Source organism: Neoarius graeffei, chromosome 24 (assembly GCF_027579695.1).
Source record: "Neoarius graeffei isolate fNeoGra1 chromosome 24, fNeoGra1.pri, whole genome shotgun sequence".
NCBI lineage: Eukaryota > Metazoa > Chordata > Actinopteri > Siluriformes > Ariidae > Neoarius > Neoarius graeffei.
This window is the reverse complement of record NC_083592.1, coordinates 57,166,409-57,179,461: the sequence shown is the minus strand read 5'-3', so window position 1 is coordinate 57,179,461 and position 13,053 is coordinate 57,166,409. Positions and strand designations below refer to the sequence as shown.

At 44.1% G+C, this 13,053-nt stretch overlaps 1 protein-coding gene across 1 annotated transcript in view; it reads right to left on the bottom strand.

Annotated features, from left to right (window-relative positions):
* Positions 1–13,053, bottom strand: part of cds2 (CDP-diacylglycerol synthase (phosphatidate cytidylyltransferase) 2) — a 40,622-nt gene that overhangs the window by 11,236 nt on the left and 16,333 nt on the right. The window contains exons 4-7 of the mRNA XM_060907519.1: positions 11,989–12,086; positions 11,361–11,500; positions 4,350–4,408; positions 4,157–4,239 (exon numbers count right to left, since the gene is read on the bottom strand). Coding sequence (XP_060763502.1) covers positions 4,157–4,239; positions 4,350–4,408; positions 11,361–11,500; positions 11,989–12,086 — 380 coding nt within the window. The remainder of the gene's footprint in view (positions 1–4,156; positions 4,240–4,349; positions 4,409–11,360; positions 11,501–11,988; positions 12,087–13,053) is intronic.

Below are 13,053 nucleotides of genomic sequence, written 5' to 3'. Positions count from 1 at the left end.
GTCGGATGCTTCCCTGCAGACGCTGTTTCCCAAGGCTCGTGGTTGCGACGATGACGTATCTGAAGGTTACATACTGAAGGACGAGGTCTTGATGCGTAAACGCCCTCCAAGCGGCCCAGCTGACGAACATGCGTGGCAGGTAGTGGTGCCAACCACCTTGCATAGCCTGGTGTTAAAAACTGCCCATGATGACGCCGGGCACATGGGTGTCCGTAAAACCTACGACCGAGTCACACGCTACTGCTACTGGCCTAGGGTAAAACGTGACATTACGGAACATGTGCGAGCCTGCCATGTCTGTCAACAGACTGGCAAGCCTAATCAAATGCCAAAACCGGTTCCTCTGCGACCCATCACCCCTGCGCCAAAACTGTTTGAACACCTCGTCATTGATTGTGTCGGGCCACTTCCTCGGTGCAAAACTGGATGCAATTATTTGCTAACTGTCATCTGTCAAACCACCCGTTATCCTGCGACGTACCCGCTTCGGTCCATTACAGCCAAACCCGTTGTCAAAGCACTGTCTCAGTTCATGTCAGTGTTTGGTATCCTAAAAACCATACAGTCAGACCGCGGAATGAACTTTACCTCCAAAACCTTTGGCCAGGTGTTGCGCTTACTGAACATCCGTCACAACAAGGCGTCAGCGTACCACCCCCAAAGCCAAGGGGTCTTAGAACGGTTCCACCAAACGCTCAAGTCCATGTTGAGAGTGTACTGTGTGGAGCTGGGAAGCTCCTGGGACGAAGGACTGCCCTGGTTGCTGTTGGCGGCCAGAGAAGTGACCCAAGAAAGCACTGGCTTTAGCCCAAACGCGCTGGTGTTTGGCCATACAGTGCGAGGTCCGGTAGCAACGTTGATGGGCGATGTTGACTTGTCTAGCGGTCCTCTGCAATCTTTAACTGACTACGTCAATGGGTTTCGCCGTAGATTGTATGAGGCGGGGAAAATCGCACGGGAAAAACTGCTCTCCACGCAAACCAAAATGAAAAAAGCATATGACAAAAAGACTGTACATCGCGTGTTTAAAGTTGGTGATCAAGTAATGGCCCTTCTCCCAGTCGTGCATTCGCCTTTCCAGGCCAAATTCGCTGGCCCTTACAGGGTTGTTCGCGTAGAGCAAAATGACAATTATGTGGTGGCAACACCGGACCGGAAGACTAAAACCCAACTGTATCACGCCAGCTTGCTGAAACAATATTTTGATCAGGCAAAGGTTGAACCTGCTACTGCTTTGGCTACCTCTGTCTGTCCTCTCTCTTGCTTGTCTGTGGCAGGGTCGGCTGGGGAGAACGACAGACGTCCATCCTTGGGTGAGATGACTCCTCCAGCGGGGGCAGCGCTGCAGGAGGTAGAGGTTCGTGAACCTGACGATGCGGTCTTGTTAGGAAGGCTCAAAAATTCTGAGTCATTGGCTAACCTTCCGATGCTATTTAACCATCTTACCCCACAACAGTCGTCCGAATTGGAAGCTTTGATAAAGGAATTTCCGTCCTTGTTCTCCGACACCCCCACCCAAACATCTGTGCTTACCCATGACATTGACGTTGGGGACTCTCCCCCCCATTAAACAGCGTTTTTACAGGGTTTCCGGGGAAAGACAAAAAATCCTGGAGGGGGAAGTGCAGTATTTGTTGAAACACGACCTGGCTGAGCAGTCGTACTCTAGCTGGGCTTCGCCTTGCATCTTGGTGAACAAACCCGACGGTACCTATCGATTTTGTACGGACTACCGTAAATTAAACAGCGTCACTAAACCTGACTCCTTTCCACTACCACGCGTAGACGACTGCGTTGATCAGGTGGGATCTGCCAAGTTCGTAAGCAAGTTTGACCTGCTCAAGGGATATTGGCAGATTCCCTTGACTGCCCGTGCACGAGAAGTCTCCGCGTTTGTTACACCCACAGGTCTCTACGTTTACAAGGTGATGAGTTTTGGATTGCGTAACGCACCTGCCACCTTCCAGAGATTAATGAATAAAGTTGTCGCACATCTGGAAGGCGTTGCGGTGTTTCTGGATGATGTGGTCCTGTGTAGCGAAACGTGGGAATCACATTTGCATCGCATCCGCCAGCTTTTCACACGGTTGGCCCAAGCCAACCTTACGATCAACCTGGCCAAATGCGAGTTCGCTAAAGCAACGGTTACCTATCTTGGCAAAGTGGTGGGGCAAGGTCTCGTGCGCCCTATTCGCGCCAAAGTCTTGGCTATTGACGCATTTCCACAACCAACTTCAAAAAAGGAACTTATGAGGTTCCTGGGGATGATTGGCTATTACAGAGGGTTTTGCCAAAACTTTTCATCTATCGTAACACCCCTCACTGATCTGCTCAAAAAGAGCAAACCGTTCGTTTGGAGTCCTGCTTGTCAAAACGCTTTTGACAAGATCAAAAGCGTCCTCACCTCTGCGCCACTCCTCGCGGCACTGAAATTGTATGAGCCTTTTAAATTGCAAGTTGACGCGAGCGGGGTAGGCGCTGGAGCTGTTCTACTGCAAGAGGATGATGAGGGTGTTGAAAAACCAGTGTGTTACTTTTCGCGTAAATTCAACACTTATCAGTTGCACTACTCCACCATCGAAAAAGAAGCGCTCGCCTTGATTTGGGCCCTTCAACATTTCGATGTGTACCTGGGGGGTAGCGTAAGCCCAATTACGGTCTACTGCGACCACAACCCCCTTACCTTTCTCCACTCCCTCCAAAATCCCAACCAAAGACTAATGCGCTGGTGTATTTTCTTGCAACCTTTCCATCTAAACATTAAACACATCCCAGGGAAAGAGAATGTGGTAGCGGACGCGCTGTCACGCTCTCCAGCCCCATAGATCTACCCACTGCGTTTGTAATGGTGTTATACTGTGTCTTCTATTCCAGGGCCCGGAATTTGAAGGCACTGCTGGGTTGCCACCAGGCCAAGTCGGGTTGGTAATGTAGTATGAAAATGGTGAACATGGATTTGTGACTGTTTTGTGTGAATGCCTTTGGTGTATGGTGTTATATCCCCTTGATATTTGCAACTTAGAAACGCTACTAAATGTGGACTAAAGTGGCTTGAGAAAGCAAGAACCAAATACGCTTGTGTTGATTGACAACCATGGTTAGACTGTGAAATGTTTTGAGAATTTAGAAATTGTAAGTGCACTAACTATTTTGTGTTTTCGGAGGGTATTCATTTGCTGGAAACCCATGGGGTTTCTCTTAAAGGGGGAGGTGTGACGGCCATGAGCTTTTGAGTAATGATTGTTTTTTTTTTCTGTTTAGTGCGTCTCCCCAATCTGTCTTGAAGCGCAGGTGTGTGCAAGGGGCGGGCCGCTTCTAATGGACTATGGCTTCCACCGGCGCGCAGGCGGAGCCTCTCCTTCAAAACGAGCGTCACCCGCGACCGAGGGGGGCTTTTTTTTTTTTCCTTCTCACCCGCACTCTACAGACACACAGCACTTTCCACTCCACTCCTGCATTTGCACACACTACTGATAGCCTACCATCCCTCCTTACACTATTGACTTTAATCGCAATTTTTGTTGAAACTGAGATTTTGGGACTTTTAAAAAATAAATAATACGTTGGATTTTTCCTTGCAAACGTCGTGTCGTCTCCCCCATTCTTTTTGGTATTGTGGTGACTCCCCTAGGTCACAACACAATCGTTTCCAACACCCAACATCAGCTCTAAAATCAAACTCACAAAACGGAAAATCAGATCTCTGTCTGCAGTCTGAACCTAGCCAATGCTGCCCTCTACTGGACACAGCACGTATGACGTTACGTTTCTTGCACAAACAAAAAATTTCCAAGATGTCAAAAGAGAGCAAAATGGGCTGTGCTCTCAGAGTAGGAGGGGCTTACCCCCTTTGTTTGTCCTGTCAATCACAGTGACACTCGCCACTGATACGCTCATAAGCTCGCGTATGTGGAAGAGGGCAGATAGTGCTTTCCTCCGAGTGTGTTACAGAGCCGTGTGGTGCAATGTGAGCAGCAGCTGGAAAAGGTGCAGAGGATGAAATAACAATAACATACAATAACCTCCGTGGATCACTTCCTAATCTTTTTTCGCCTGACCGGAATATCACATCCAGTTATTTTCTGTGTGTGTGTGTGTGTGTGTGTGTGTGTGTGTGTGTGTGTGTGAGAGAGAAAGTGTTAGGGTCAGTACTGACCAGATCATGCCTTCAAACAGGTTGTGGATGATGAGGTGGGACTGAGTGACCACGATCAGCAGAGTCACATGGGTCCAGCCAAACTACACAGGACACACACACACACACACACACACACAGAGCATTGTAACTTCAAATATTATTGTAAGATTTTATGTAGAAAATCACAGGCTGACCTAACAACAATATTTACCATGTAGAACTGCAGCCGGTAGTGCTTTTTCACCAAGCTCAATACGAACATGCAGAACCCTGCAACACAAAACACACACACGTCCAAGATCAGAGGAAGAGCCCTATTCATGGCATTCCCAGCTGGGTAATGAACTATTTTTAGATCAGCCACACTTTCACTAATTATAATCCTTTCCAGAGGAGCCATCAACACAAGCCAGGCTGATACTGAACACACATCGATACTCACCTCATGATCTCCTGAACAACCCATAAAACAACAAATCACTCACAATCTAAACTGCATGGGGAAAGAAAAATTAAAGGACCCATGGCATGGTGGTTTGTTGATGCTTTAAATGGGCTCGTGGAGGTTTCCGGATGTTATATCCGCAGCCTTTCTCGAAATGAACCCTCGGTACGTAGATATAGCCTCCTGGAAGAAAGCCCCATTTCAGCGCTTTTCCCAGTGCGTCGTTTTGCTAATGAGAAGCAGAAGGCGAGGAAGGGTAGAGGGTGGGGGCGGGCCATGGGGGGAGGGGCTTGACCAAGCTGCGCGCACACATACTCGCTGCTATCAGCGCCTGTAGCCACGCTGCTAAGGCAAAACCCCGTTCTCCCTCGGACTCCTTTCGTAAACTCAACGTGACACAGAGAACAGAGAGTGAGAGTGTTCGGAGTGGTAGTTTACGAACGTATAATACCCTAGGCTTGAACACGCACTCCATAACCAAAGAGGATAGAAGCAGCAACTACAGCAACATATCGCTTATCCAACAGAAGACATGCATTGCGGAGCAATAGTCAAACATAAGCTCATAAGTTACAGTCAATTTCCAGACTAAACTCAGTTTAACAGAGCATGCTGCATGCTATTTAGTTTTGTAGCGCAGAGTACCTGGCTAACTGCAGGAAGCGGTTAGCTGCACAGCTAATGTAGCCATTGCTAGGCTAATGCACCGATTTTAAAACACGGCAAAACGACTTAACAGTTATACACTTACTTGTTCGGTGTTTGTGGCTGATGCGGCAGGGATGCTTGGTACGGACCCAGGCTTCAGTGACAGTTGATGTGCAAAACCTGCCCTGTACTGTCCCAAGTTGTGGAAACATTCATCAGGAAAATGCTTCCGACAAACATGCACCGTCTTAGGTAGACTCGACGGCGTATTATTGAAGTAAATAAAATTAAGCCACTGCGTCTTCAGGGGCTCTCCCGTCAGCAGTAAAAACAGACTCTTTTCTGTGTTGTCACATCCATGTACAGCGCAATTTCCAAGTTTCGCTCGCTTAGGTGATGCCATGTTGTTGTGTCCTCTATGGTCTCCTCACTACAACTGGGCGGGGCAATCCATACAGTGGGTGGGAATCCAGAGGGGGGCATGGGGATCATCTCCCTTGCTGACGTAGTAAAGGGAAGAGCTTATCAACGCGCCGTTTTGACGCGCCATTCTCAAATGTTGGGCATAGTTTGGTTTACACATTATGAAATTTCTAGCCACTGGGGTGACTTAAGAAGGTCAGAGGAACTCATTTTAACGTTAAAAAACCTCAGAAAGTGAAAATTTCATGCCATGGGACCTTTAAAGCAACAGAAGGAGTGAATGAGACGAACCTCCAGGAAGAGTCATGTGACCCAAATCACGTGTAACACTACATCGACACGTCCAGATTAAAAACAAAAACATGACCAAACACAAAATGTGTCCATGTGTGTCCTTGAATCAGTCAGACACAAATTTATACTACAGACAAATCTAATCTAATGCATTATTGCTTTAAAACAAAAGAATGAACGGAAAGCACAAAGTTATAACGTTGAGTGACACTTATATTTTTACTGACTGAAGCCACCGAATCTGATACTGTAGGCTGTTTCCTGAAAACAAAACAAAAACGAGCAACTGCTGATCTTTTTACCTCCACCAAGGAGGTTATGTTTTCGGTGCGGTTTGTTTGTCTGTCTGTAAGCAGGATTGCACAAAACCTGACCGAACCGATTTTCGTGGAGCGGTGTAGTATGGGTCGAGGAAGAAACTTAAATTTTCAAGGGAAATCCGAGTCACGGGGCGGATCCACGAATCAAGTTTAAGTTTCGCTAATGTTGCAAAATATGACATTTCAATGTTGATTGTACCACCCTGATTGCAGTAAAGTTAAAAAGCAACAAAACATAATCCATGTAGAAATACGACAACTCCAAATCAGAATCCACAACCCACATTGGCGGGCACCAGTAATCCTCTGGGAGACACATGTAGGCTATCCGCTAAACGTAATACAGAAAAACAGTCGGCATGGAGCACACGTGGGCAGGGGTTTTAAAATGCGTTTTAATGTGAAACAAACAGGCTGCGGAATCACTGCCGGCAAACACGACTCGTCCAGACATATAAAAGTGGTCACGGGTGCAGATTTGCACATCGTAGAAGAGTCGACTTTGTCCTTGGTGGAGGTCTGTGCTCTTAACTTCTGTCTTTTTTCACAATCTTGACACCTTACACTGCTGAAGAAGTTCAGCGATAAAAATCGACAAAACTCTCTGTCTCTCATTCGGCTAGCTCTTCCACAACATCAGGTGACTGCGAGTCGGAATGAGAATTCTTAATTATAACTACTTATTTTAAAAAATGATCTGTGTTCAAGACTTGGGCTCACAGAAAACTAATAATGACCATTTGTGGTCATCTGCCCAAAAATTTTAAATTTGGGCTTATATACGGAGTGGTATCTTATTTTCCTCTTTCTGTTTGCACAATAATACAAAAATAACCACCAAGTAATAAATTAGTTATGCCATGTACACACGTAGCCGGGTATTTTTAAAACCGAACATTTTCCCCCCCCCGTTTATAAAAATGTTTTATCCACACCACCTCGTCTTCGAAAAAAATCCCTTCCACACATAACCGAACATCTGCGTTTTCAATCACATTCATAAGCATTCCAAACCTGTAGATGGCTATTTCCCCAAATCCTACCCCCTAATCACATCGCCTGTGCTCTTGGAGCAGTAGTTGGGCTTCTAAAATTAAACATGTAAATAGCACCTGCACAATAATTAACGCTTTCAAGGCACTACTCCGATCCATTACTCTTTAGCTAGCCGCACACTACGCCGATTTTCAGCGTACCGAGCCAACTGAAGTCGCGAGTCAGGCGTAAAGACTAGTTTTCGATGGTACCGACTCATCTCACAGCCGATTCGAAAAACTAATCGGGAGCCAGACTGATCGGCGAGAGTCGCTAGCAATAGCCAATCATATCTTTCGCATATAACACGTGACATCATTAAACACAATTTCTAGCGCGAGAAATACGTGATGGTAGCACCTAATGCAGGTATATACTGTAATTCCATAGACTGAAGCTTTATCCATAGACACAGTGGGCTGGAAAGCCACTCTGCTCAAGTTGTGTGGCTGAATTCCAAATCGCTTTAACTCCCCTATATAAGTGCACTATTTAAGGTTGGGAATAATAGCTCATGCAGCTTAGATAGTGCGCTACATATTCCGTGTTGTGTCATTTGTAATTCAGCCTGTAGCATCTTCAAGTGTTGGATTTAACAGTAACTATATCCAATAGCCAATCACAAAGCTATTAAGTTGTCACATGTCGCTTCAATCGCGACTGCACTCGTCAACAGTCGGGGGATATGTGCGTGCCCTGTCGGGAGTCGGCTCTGAAATGGGTCGGTTCGGTACCGCGTGGATCGCCGTAGTGTGCGGCTAGCTTAAGTCCATGCTTAATCTGGCTTCTGCAGTAAACAAAGGTCGCACGTTTGACGTCAGGGCAGATTTGTTGTCATTTTTTTGGCGCAGATTGTGACGTTCTAAAACGCAAACCTCCGGTTATCTCTGTCTACACGAAAAGGCATACACGGAGTTTTCAAAAATCTTCACTTTGCCCTGAGTTTTTTTAAATATTCGTTTTTGATGTGTTTTCATGTGGATGACAGGCCAAAACATAGAAAAATATCTTCGATTTAGCAGATACCCGGCTACGTGTGGACGGGGTCTTAATTACAGAAAGCAAAGTTTGTTTTTAAAAGGTAGTTTTGAAAATTGAGTATTTCAAAGCTTAGCATCAAGAAAACAATAAAACGGTTTTAAAGCTGATGTTTTATATTTCTATGAGGGTTAAAGATCTGGCTCAGAGCGAAATATAATTTTTTAGCACAATACCAATTTTTCCAATAAGGAAACCCTGAGCATCAGCCGATAGCCAACCAATATTTAAAAATATTTCTTTAAAAACTGACGAGCTTGAAAATGTTTGTTTTCAACTGCAGTACTTTTACAAATTTTACACTGAAAATATAAAGTTTCACGATAATAAAGAAATAAATCAATTCTCTTTACGTGTAAACATTTGCACTTGTCAATTTTTTTTTTCCTCAAATCCAATTCCAATCTTTGCCTTTTAAGGGCGGCATGGTGGTGTAGTGGTTAGCGCTGTTGCCTCACAGCAAGAAGGTCCGGGTTCGAGCCCCGTGGCCGGCGAGGGCCTTTCTGTGTGGAGTTTGCATGTTCTCCCTGTGTCCGCGTGGGTTTCCTCCGGGTGCTCCGGTTTCCCCCACAGTCCAAAGACATGCAGGTTAGGTTAACTGGTGACTCTAAATTGAGCGTAGGTGTGAATGTGAGTGTGAATGGTTGTCTGTGTCTATGTGTCAGCCCTGTGATGACCTGGCGACTTGTCCAGGGTGAACCCCGCCTTTCGCCCATGGTCAGCTGGGATAGGCTCCAGCTTGCCTGCGACCCTGTAGAAGGATGGAGCGGCTGGAGATAATGAGATGAGATCTTTGCCTTTTATTACAGAATCTGATATCCAATTTTTTTTTTGATGGTATCCAAAAAAAAAAAAAAACACCCACAGTACACTTAGTATACCTATTTAATGCTTGTGTTGGTTCTGATGACTCGAAGTTTGAAGTCCAGTCCTTCATCAAGCGGTCAGAGGAGAACCACATGAAAATTAATTTAACAAAAACCTACAAATTGCTCCTGAGAAGTAGAACAACTAGGACACTGCTGGATCCTCTCCAAATCACTGATCGTCGTCATCAGCTGTCCATCGCTAGCGATGATGACTGCTTCATTAGGATGCGCAGAAACGCAGATGGGCCACGAGGCCTACACCAGAGCGCACCAGACTTATTCTCCTTTCCTAATGAAGCAACTTGCACAGTAAAGTAAGACAAACAATGTTGTCCCCCATCGTGTTGTCTCTCTGGACCTCTAGACCTGAGGCCAAGTGGTGCACAAAAGTGCCACAGACCTGACGGGTATGGAAGTTTCCCCACAGTGACAACTGACTTGCTGAGTGATGCCATCCGTTGGCTATTTGAGTGGATCGTCCACATGCTGTCTGGTGGTGTGACATTGACCCTGTTGGGTTCATCTGCCACACTGCACCGAAAAGCACCCTGCTGCCAGCACCTTATTGGTAATGTGCTATTTAACGCATAGCTGGAACCCCGGCAGGTGCTACCACTCCGGGGCAGAGCGGCCCTGGGAGCAATGGTGATTAAGGGGTAACTCCACTTTTCCCATAATATTCTCTTAGTATCTACTTTTTAGGTTCTAGATATTTTAAGTTCGTTTCTTAGACAAGGATTTTTTAAACTTGTTACCTTGTTAACAGTTTCGGCGAGAATCTTCCGCCTTCTTCAGAAACAGTCACCAGATGTCGAGTGGTGACGTGCCTTATCAGCTGATGTTGCGTTACGGAGGCGTGAACGTCCTGTTTTAGGTTCTACCTTTTTAGGATCTTTTTTCACATGCTCTCGAGTTCTGGGGCAGCGCTTTCTATAATAAGTACTTAAGTCAGACTGAAAAGTTATTCGCTCGATCTTATAAATCCAGTTACTGTTCCAAGCGACACAGCATTACTGAGCTTTTGCAAAATAGGGACTTAAAGTTACAACCACAGACACGGCTCTTGGTGATTTCCTACCGTCACAGAGAAACAGGCAACTTAAGAAAAGGGCACACAATTTTATCGGACCTAAAATAAGGACTCGCCACTTTAAATCGGCTTTCATTAATCTCAGTCTTTTTAATTATTTGTAGCATTTTTGCTTATGTTTCTTAGGTCTTGATATTAAGTCAAGTTTATCTGTATAGTGCTTTTAACACCAGACATTGTCGCAAAGCAGCTTTCTGGAAAATTAAAGATTTTAAACATAAGCTAATTTTATCCCTAATTTATCCCCAATGAGCAAGCCTGTGGCGATGGTGGAAAAACTCCTTGAGACTTCATGAGAAAGAAACCTTGAGTAGAACCAGGCTCTAAAGGGAACCCATCCTCATCTGGGTGATAACAGATAGCATGATTATAAATAATTTGCTTCTATAACAGTGTTCTGTAGAGTCAAAGTATTAGAGATATTATTATTATTATTATTATGTAAACGGTGCATGTCTGTGTACCTTGTTATATTTAATAAAGACCTTTAAAAAAAAAAAAAACTTGATACAGGTACTGGGTGTCAGCTCAGAGTCGTCTCTAATTAATTTATTAACTATATTTTAAAATATTAATATAAAGTAATAAAAATAAAATAATATCTGCTGATGTACCTGTTAATGGAAGGAAATGTGGATGGATGAGTTTTTGCTGACAAACTGGGTGTCAACCACAAACAATAACAAGCGCTGGAGCTCGTGTGTGTGTGTGTGTGTGTGTGTGTGTGTGTGTGTGTGTGTGTGTGTGTGTGTGTGTGTATCAGCAGCAGCGTCAGGTGTTACCACATCCTGTTCACTGCACTTCATATTGGCACACACACAAAGTTTGTACACCCTTACTCTGCAAAGATGACATCAACAAGACACACATTATTTAAAAAATAAATAAATGAAAAAGATACTCTGTTGAACTGCATTGTACAAGCCACCATTTAAAAAAAAATTATTAAATATTAAATTTTTTTTCTGAGCTGCAATACCCTTATAGTTTTATATTAATATATTATTTGCTTTATGATGATGTGTAGAATTTTATTCCAGGCGAGTGTGTGTGTCCTCACCAGAGAGATAGAGGGCGAAAGAGATGAAGCGATGGTATTTGCTGAGGATCCTCAGAGGCTCCTCCCTCTGCACCAGTGTGAAGAAGTAATCAGTTACCGTCTCACCGTAGAAGAAGTAGTTCACACACAACAGGAAGTACCTGACACACACACACACACTATATCAGGTGAATGTTGCTAAACAAATGTTTCATATAAATTTCAAAAGATGTACTAATGTAGTTTAGAACACAGGGACTTCCTGTCATTAATAAACAGGAAGTAAACTTCACAGTGGAGATGATCATAAAAGCAAGGCAGCCATGTTGGACTCACGGACACTAAAAACTACATCGTTCAACTATTATAACTATCGCTATAAAATCTAATCTAAGATGATTAGACAGTTACCTTCACTCTAATCTTCACTGATGGTTAAATATAAGAAGCAGATCAGACAGAAACGAGGATCAACAAGAAAATTAATGAAGTTAATCATATTAATATCACACCTGCACAGCGAGAGAGAGAGAGAGAGAGAGAGAGAGAGAGAGAGAGAGAGAGAGACGAGCAGGTGTGCGAGTTAATAAAAGGATAAAGAGAAAGTGTGAAAAGTAATAAACGAGGTCGGACGTGTGGAGCATCTCACCAGCTGAGCGTCCTGAACCAGGGAAGGTCGTAGGAGTGATACACGCTGTAGCCGATGGTGATGATCTCATGGAAACACTTTATCTGCACACACAGCACCTGAGGACAGAACGGAGAGAGAAGGAGGAGTCTGCTGAGTTCTGGATTCTGATTGGTCAGAAGGTGTTGATTAATGGTCTGCAACAGCAGTCGTGTAGGTTTATATTAATGAGCTCATTCAGATACATTATCATTTCTATAGTAACAGCTCGGTCACAGGAACGTATATGACGGATTTAATTAAAAAAAAAAAAAAAAATCGCTGATGCGGTGAACAGAAATGTGTTCATTTGTGGAAGGAGTCTCCAGTGTCAGCACTTTGTAACTTTAAGCTTTCAGAGTTTATACTTTTTGTTTTCTCAACATAACAGTAACAGCAGCTAAACAAACGAGTTCCTGTTTTTACTAAACAGCAATAAAGTCGTTTATCACCAGACCAAAAAAAAAACAGAGACAGCAAAAACAGAGAGGAGAGACAGAGAGAACAAAATAAGAGAGGAGAGACGGACAGAGAGAGAAAGAACGAATGAGTCAGAGGGGGAGAGTGAGAGAGCAAGAGAGATGATGAAGAGGGGCAGAGAGAGACAGGGTGAGACAGAGAGAGGGTGAGACAACAAGCGAAATAGAGTGAGACAGAGGGAGCGAGACAGAGAGGTAAAACAATGTCAAGCTGCATTTTTTTTTGTGTGTCTTATTAACTCCTAAAGAGGGTAAAAAAAAAAAAAAGTCTGGTGTGGGAGCGACTGTGTAGCACTGTTAAATAAAAACAGGAAATAATCTGTCTGTTGCTCCACAATATAAATGTAACAATAAGCAGACAAAAAGCGCATCATTTTAATCCAGGGGTTTTCAAAGTGTGGGAGAGTCAGCCCCCCCCCCTCGGAGAGCAAATAAACAGCAGCGCCCCCCCTTACAATTTTTGTTGCTGCTATACTTAATGTTCCATTTGTATTTTTAAAAAAATGGTTGTTGTACACATTATTTTTTTCTTTTTCACATTTTAAACATCTGTGCTTTTTAAAACATC